This window comes from Coenobita brevimanus, chromosome 43 (genome assembly GCF_032717465.1).
Source record: "Coenobita brevimanus isolate Jiangsu-jjx chromosome 43, ASM3271746v2, whole genome shotgun sequence".
NCBI classification, from domain to species: domain Eukaryota; kingdom Metazoa; phylum Arthropoda; class Malacostraca; order Decapoda; family Coenobitidae; genus Coenobita; species Coenobita brevimanus.
The window spans coordinates 2,268,900-2,277,500 of NC_136996.1; the positions used below are offsets into that span (position 1 = coordinate 2,268,900).

Genomic DNA, 8,601 nt, shown 5'->3' on the forward strand with positions numbered 1-8,601 from the left:
CGTCCTAGACTACCTGGAACACCCGGACTGCGACAGGGAGATGGGGCCCTTGGGACTCGTGGAGGAAGTGCGTGCTTTCCGGCAGCGCATCATCAATCGCCAGAATCGTCGGTCCTTGCGTCAGTCAACGATTGACAGTTTTTTCAGGCCCGTGACCCCCGCTGTGCCAAGCCCTGGTTCCACTCCGTTGCCTCCCCAAGACAGGCCCTCATGCTCCGAGCCACAGCCCAGCACATCAGCTACAGTGGAGTCACCGCTCGACGTGAGTTTGCGGCTGTCTTCAGAGTCTTCTGTAGTCGGTACGCCATCACCACTACCCACCGATGCACCCCTTGGACGCCTGCCAGTGATACTCTCGGGCTCTGACAGTGAATAAACAGCAAGAACTTCTCCACTAGACCACACGGGAATTTTGAGTGTTGTGCAGTGAAAAAAACGGTGTGTTGTGTTAAGGTTTTCAAGTTGGGAGAAAAGACTAAGTAGAAAAGAAATTTAACGTAACTAACCTTCTTTGTTTTGGCTTTGGAAACTTAAAAAAACTTGGGAAAAGTTAATGTGCAACACTTAAATTTAATGGAACATTATTTGGACTAAAGTGAACACTGTGAAAAGAACGGACTTCTGTGTGTTAGTGACTAAGTTCAGTGCAAGACTTCAGGAAGAGTGTAGTGCAAGTGCTTCAGGAAATCGTTCTTACTGTCAGAGTCCGAGAGGAGGCGGTTATTCATCGAGGTGGCCAGGGACTTGCTGTAAGTAGCCAAAATGTTTCATGTTGTACTATTTTCCATACTATATTTACCAGAATGTTTCATATTGTATTTTTTCCCATACTATACTTACCAGAAAGTGTCATACTGTACTTCTTTCCATACTAAACTTACCTCATGCATGTGCAGTAGGAATGTGTTTTTCAGAGTTCGGTTAGGTTCGGTTAGGTTAGGTTCGGTTAGAGTCCATAAGTACCAGAATGTTTATTAATGTATGAACATACTTCTAAACCCACATTTTATGTTTCTATTGCATTTATTTCAGTCATTTATGTGCCTTATTGGTGTGATTTGGGTGTTAAATAGGTGCTATGCATGTCCGGAGGGAGTTGTATAGGTGTTTCTCTGTGTTAGGGTCCGTAAGTACAAGTCCATAAGCTGGGGCCCAATATCCGGACGAAACCAATATCCGAACCTACCGATGGCTCTATTGATCCGGATATTGGAGGGGTTACTGTATTTCCAAAATGACTTCGTTAACCCATTAACTGCTCTATACAGCCTGGACTGTTCTGAGTGCGACTTCTCAATACAGCCCTGGCTATGCAGGTGAATTTCGAATATAGTGCCCCAAGGTCGATCCATGCAAGCATGTTTGAGCCTTGAAAACCGAATCCGAAACTGAACCCGAAAAAGAAACCCATACATTCCAATAGGGAATCAGACACTTTGATGTTCATCCATGGCTTTACCAAGGTAAATATTGAGCTAATATTTCATTACTATATACTTTGGCATGTGTTCTCTCAATTCCTAAGACAAAATTCGGCCTTTGGGAAATTTCATTTTTACCCCTATGTCTGCACACCAGGGACACCTCGAAAAAAACGCCATGCGCAGTTAATGGGTTAATGAGAATTTTCTTTTATACACAAAATGGGAATAAACGTCACAATGTACTTTAACCCTTAAAGGAAAAAATCTACATAAAATGCCCTCCTCCCCAATTCATTCACTCTGAGATATTATGACATATTACATATGATGGACTGGAGGTCAAAAGGTGGGAACAGATTATTGTATCGTATTGCACCGTTTATAAAGGCTCCAACATGCTTGCATGCATTGGTTTTGGTCACCTAATAGTGGCTCTCCATGTTGCTTGATCTCTGGCAACCTCCCTACTCAGTCTCTTATCCCTGAGGCCACTTTGTATGACCTCGTCCCAGGTCTTTTTCGGTCTGCCTCTTGCAACCCTACCCTTGACGTTCACACTTCTCACCTTCCGTACCGAACAGTCATCCTCTGTCCTCTCCAAATGCCCAAACCATCTCAATCTACCCCTCGTCATCACAACACCAATACACTTCAGTCCCATTCTTCCTCTCAACTCTTCAGGAGTGATGAACTCAGATGTTGTAATGTCGACAAACTGACTATGTGAAAAACTGACAACACTGCTTAACTCCAGTATCAGTAACTGTTTGGGAAAACTTCAGCAGAAGCAAAAAAAAAAGAAAAAAGGATGCATCAACATTTAGTGTAAACTGTACAATGAAAAGTATCTCTGTATCTTGGATTACGACTGAGAAAGGAGCTCTCACACAAGGCACCATGTGTACCAAAAGACAGCTTTCTGTAGATATTAGACTATCTAACACAAATAGAGTCATGGGTAGAAAGCAAAGCTGGGAAACAAAATCTAAAACATTTCACTCAAAGATTTTGTTACATGAGGAGATGCCGTACACATGTCTCTATTATGAAATAAAGGAAGCTTTGGCAAACACAGGGACTATAGAATAAATTATAAAACAACTAATCTAAATACAGTAATATTACGGCTTCTATACTTATGGGGAAAAGCAAAGGCATCATCTTTGACTGAAGTGGAGTGGGGACTAACTAGCTGCAGTGGAAACATCATTTAGTGCTGTGCATTAGTGAGGCTAGTAAGTAATGGATTTGCTATATTGCGACTGGTGAAGCACAACTGGTGGATTCCTGCTGCCTCAAAAATAATGACAATCTGGTTAATTCAACAAGGTCTCAGGAAATATTGTTTAAGAGATACATACCAAAGTTTAGTGGAAAACTGGTAGATCCTGGTGTTATCCAGGTCAGGAAGTAGGTCCATGCCATGTATTGGAAAGTTAAATCAGTTACAGTTGGTGAAAGCTTCTACACCTCTTTTCAAAGTCAATATTACATAGCAGCACAAAGCTATATTTGTATTACTTTTATCTACAGGGTATCAACTCTGGTCAAACTAGCATAAATTCTATTTAACCTTAGTTTGGTAATACAGTATCTTCTTTGCCTGACAATACCAGTCCACAAATCATTCAACAATAGTTAATGCTGACAAGTCATATGGGTGAATCATGTGAACTGTGTTGTAAATGTGTTTGCCATGGCTTGCCTGAGGTGGGTGGTGTGATCAGGTATCTAATACTATATGCTGACTGGTCATCATCATGACCACCTAATCCTGTGTTGCCCCATGATAAGTGCAGCAGCCCGGGTTGGCAAGTTGGTCCTGACATTTAAGATGACAGTGACCAGCCTCACTCATCCCTGAGTGGCATTACATAAGCAATAAACCCCAACCACCCCTTAGGTATAAACCTACGCAGGCACAATCTGACTGAAGCGTCTTAATTACCCACTAAACCACCAGGCATCATAATTTGGTTAAGTGGTTACCACCCAGTGTGGTAAATGGTTTCCTGGTGTACAAGAAGCCATCTGGCTTGTCACTCTACTCATTCTGACTGCCAATCAGGTGCAATGATAGAAACTTGGGTAGGTTTTAACTGCAAGGTTCAGATGCAATGAATAAGTCTTGACAGATCGTCCACATACCCCAATCACTGACTTACAAGCACATTTTTGTAAGGATTTTCAGGAAATCTGCTACAGTACGTACGGTACCATATAACTACAGTACTCATACTGCTGCTTTAGACATACTGCACTGTACTCTAAAAAAAGATTTTAAGGATTCTGTGATAAACCAATTACTGGTATTTCTATCCATCATCATTATCATCGGCATTTCATCAGAACATCTTTTTTGCATACAATCTAAACACTTCTTTCTCTTTTCCTCCACTGCATGTGCAACATCTGCATCCCACCAAAATGTATTTTTCTTGTGAGTTGCTATCCTTGCAACAGCAAACACAGTTTTAACAATCCTAATCAAAACACTCCCTTTATGTACTCCACAATCTTACCAAACCCACTTGCTTGCATTTTGTGAATTCTAACCCTTCCACCACCTTAATGTGGAATGCCAGTGTTTTGTTTCTAAGCTCCTCCCTTTCAGCTTTTCACTCTGAGCTGCCTGATTATAGTGGTGCCTCAATCTTCAAACCAGTGACACTGACATGACTGTAGTTATACAAATGTCCCTCAACTCCTTCTACTTCACAAAAGGAGGATAGTTAACTACAGAAAAGCAACTTCAGCCTAAACTCTATCAGATTCACACACGATTCAAGCTGGAGCCCAGGGCCATGTGCAAGATTTTTTAAACTGAGGGTGGGTGGCGGGGAATTTCATAACAATTTATTCACTTTATTTCATTCATTCATCATCTAATCCTGTATTGCTCCATAATGAGCGTAGGAGCCAAGGGCTAGGAAAGGTGGTCCTGACATTTAAGGTGAAAGTGACCAGCATCACTCACCCCTGAGTGGCATTACAAGAGCAATAAACCCCAACCATCCCTTGAGTGTAAACCTGCACAGGACCAATCCAACTGGAGTGTCTTAATTGCCCACTAAACTAAGTAATGCAATATGGTAAACTTAGGTACTGTAACTGACTACAGTACTGAAAGGGTATAAACTCAGGGTAATTTACACTCCTAATCATTCTTTCTTACATTTTGTAGAACTTTTTAACTCTTTTTCTATTAGTTTTTTATCTCACAACATTCTTAACAGGATTTAATTAATTTAATGAGTTGCATTTTCGTTGTAGTATTACTTTCATTTGAATTTTTCACTAGCCCCAGGCTCTTACACTCCTCGTGGGGCAACATAGGAGTGGATGATGGATGGAATTTTTCACTCTTTCCAAATGGGGTGGTTAAACCCCCAAACACCCCCCTCCCATGTGCACGGCCCTGCTAGAGTCACAACAACAAACATGACAAAAACAACTTTGGCAGTTGTATTTCTTCTTTTCAGAAACACATAAAAATTAACACTATTTAACCCAGCTTACAGTACCAATTGTACTATGAAAACTGAGATACAGAATTTTGCAATAAATCATAAACACATAACAAAAACTTAACATATGTGAACATTCTAACTACAGTACTTAATAAGTTTGCAAGGATGACAAAAAAAGACTGCACACATACCCATAACTCCGTACTGCTGAGGTGTGAGCGAAGAGCCATCAGCTGCTTGGGAGGTGTGAACTGAGGCCACACTGCCTCGGTCACTGCTGGCAGAGATGGAACTTTGTCGGTGCACACTGCGGTGGAACCCAGGTGATACATTTCCTCCCACACTGTGCACCTCTGAAATACAAATATGACCTATCTGAACATTTTCATCCTTGTGAATGCATTCATGCACGGATTTTTTTGTTCATTAGGGACAAAACCTGCAATGGTTGCAACACTGCAACTCTGAATTTCAATCTATTTCATGATTTGTGTAGATGAAAATGCAATGTAGGCTATGCAAATTCAAAATCTAAAATGTGTGCTACGAATTTAGTGCTCAGACCCCTTATTCCCCTGGTTTTGATGGCTGTAGACCTTTGTCCTTGTGGGAATACACAGGATGCAGGATGACTACAATTTAGCTGCATAAGAATTTCAGACCATATGAAATCAGAATACGGTAATTCTAATATCCTAATTAATCTTTCATCCATTTTGTATCACAAAAGTCAAAATGGGGAAAGCACCAGGGGATGATGAAGTACTGTGTATGGAGAATGGCAAACTCTGAAATATGGGAGGGAGAGACAGAGATGGTGACTGATCATGAAAAAGTGCAGATTGGCCTTGGAAATTGGTGGAGGGGTATAGTAACAGGATGTCAGGTACAATAATTTCTATGTATTTGGCAGGTGGGGGGTGAAGACCATATCTTTTCCTTCAGATGTATCCATCCATCCATCCACATCCAATCCTACGTTGCCCCATGAGAAGTGTAGGAGCCCGGGGCTAGGCAGTTGGTCCAGACATTTAAGATGAGAGTGACCAGCCTCAATCATCCCTGTGTGGCATTACATGAGCAATAAACCCCAACCATCCCTTGGATATAAACCTTCACCAGCTCAATCCGATTGGAGCACAATAATTACCCACTAAACCACCAGGCGCCAAAATTTGGTTATATGGTTACCACCCAGCGTAGTAAATGGTTTCCTGGTGTACAGGAAACCATTTGGCTTGTCACTCAGTGTACAGTCACCCACGGGCAGAAGGAAGAGGCAAGAATGAAGGAATAAAAGACAGAAGAGGGAGTGTAAAGTCACCCACAAGCAGAAAGACAAGGAAAGAATGAAGGAAAGAAAGACAGAAGAAGATGGAAGGAAAGAAGGATGAAGGAGAGGACAGGGCAGACAACCAAGAGAGTAGCACTACATTGAGTGAGTGGTTGGTAAGCGCCCACACCTACCACAATTTATAACATAAAAATATCAAGATAAGGGAAATAAGTCTGACTCCATATGGTATGTAATATGAAGCACATTTATTTAAAGAAAAAAAAAAAAATGTGTGCAGATGATTTTGCCTGTAAGGCAAAGTCAGGATTCCAGAGACATGAACAGTGAGTAAATGAGTGTCTGACCCAGTTCACTGAGTATGTTGTTGATAGTTCTCCCTCTACTGTACTTTACATTTCCTTGCTATCTGGCAATGCCATGGTGGAATATTTTCAGACAGTGGCATGAAAATAACTGGAGCTGTACAAACATTCCTGAACTCCCTCCCCATCCCCTGATGGAAGACAGTGGATTGAAAATGGGCAGCTTCAGTGAGTACTCCACCAGATTCATATTGAAAATGAACCTGGGGTCACAACTACTGCTGCTGCTACTTCTACTACTACTACTACTACTACTACTACTACTTGCCTTCTGGACCCTACCTCACCCTATCCTTAAGTGGGAAAAAGAAATGATGATGATGATGAAAAAGTTGCATACTGCCTTCATGGGTTTGAAAGAAGTACATGACAGAGCAGACAAGATGGAAAGGTGGATGGTGCTGAGAAGATATACAGAGTAGATGAGGGATTGCTCTATGCTGTTAAGAGTATCCATGATGGTGTATGAGCAGCAATTCTTGTAGAGTTTGAACAAAGTAAGTTCTCTCTTCTGAAAGTTGGACTGCAGTGACAATGTGTCATGTCTCAGTGGTTGTTCAAACAGACAAATAAAGGACTGATGCTTTGTGGCATTTCTGTGATGTGTTAAAAATCATTAGAAGTACCTTGTGATGGTTTTGCCAAGTGGAGAGAATGAAGACTAGGATACTGACTAGGAACACATGTGAGTGAGATGGAGGTGGATGGGGGAGGGGGAAACTGAGGATAAGACAGAGGGACAGGGCGAAGATATATGAATGACTGGTGTGAGTTGGAGATATGGCAGCCTGTTGGCAGAGGTCACAGTGACATGGAGGTGATTTGTTTTTTATGGACATTCCTTCCGGTAGTAAGATGTCCTGCTATAGATCAATTTCATCATTATCATCATCATTCGAACCTCCATTCCCATCCTAGGGCAGGGTGAGGAGTAGCAACGTCCAGACAGCCTAAAGTCTGCCCATTCCAGTGGACCATGCTTTCATTCACTCATCATTCAAGCGCCCAGAATCCTAGCCCTATCTGATATGCCGAAAACTTTCAACACATTTTGTAGCTTTATATAAATGTATCTGATAGAATCAATCCGAACGCTGTCATGTAAAAAGGGGTGCCAAATCCCTCATCATGCACTTCTTCCCACAACATTCATCCAATCTCTTGCCAGTTCCCTGGCCTCACTGACTTCCATACCTCTCTTCCTCACACACTCATCCACCATATCCCTCCACCTTCTCCTTAACCTACCTCGCCTCCTCCCTCCTTCAGATTTGCTCAGATATACCTTCTTCACCACTCTATTGTTATCCATTTTCTCAACATGACCATACAACCTCAGCACACTCTCTCTGATTCTGGTGTCCACCGACTTCCTCACTCTGCATCTTTCATGAATCACATTATTTTGGATCCTATCCACTCTCTGTACTCCACATACATTCCTTAACAGTTCCATCTACACTGCACTCATTCTTGACTTTTCATTTTCATGCCACACCATAGTCTCACATCCATATGTTAAAGATGGCACTAACACTCCTTCATATAAACCTTGTGCAGCTGCAACACTCAAACCTCTGTTTCTAATCAAGACGTTCATAGTAACAACTACCTTTCTTCCTTGTGTCACTCCAACTTCCACTTCTTCTGTACATTTTCCTCTCTTTTCTATCACTATACCCAGGTATTTGGATTCTCTCACCAAATCCAGTCTCCCTCCATTCACTGTAACATCACACTGGGAGACACCTTCTCTCTCGATTACCATCATTTTACTCCTTTCTACATTTACTCTCAAGACACAATGCTCACAGACATCAGCAAAACTCAGCACTAGTCTACCAAGTTCTTGTCTAGTATTTCCAAGTAGCACTGCATCATCAGCATACAACAAATTTGAGATATTCCATCCATCACCAATCACTACCAATGCCATCCCTCTCTCCATTACTCATGTTTTTAATTCTCTCATCACCCCATCCATAACTATCTATCTATCCATCTATCTATATTATATGTATACAGGTATATATATATATATATATATA

At 41.5% G+C, this 8,601-nt stretch overlaps 1 protein-coding gene across 1 annotated transcript in view; it reads right to left on the minus strand.

Moving 5' to 3' along the window:
- The window catches only part of Miga (mitoguardin), a 477,244-nt gene that overhangs the window by 454,943 nt on the left and 13,700 nt on the right, over nucleotides 1–8,601 (minus strand). The window contains exon 4 of the mRNA XM_080270830.1: nucleotides 5,086–5,247. Coding sequence (XP_080126956.1) covers nucleotides 5,086–5,247 — 162 coding nt within the window. The remainder of the gene's footprint in view (nucleotides 1–5,085; nucleotides 5,248–8,601) is intronic.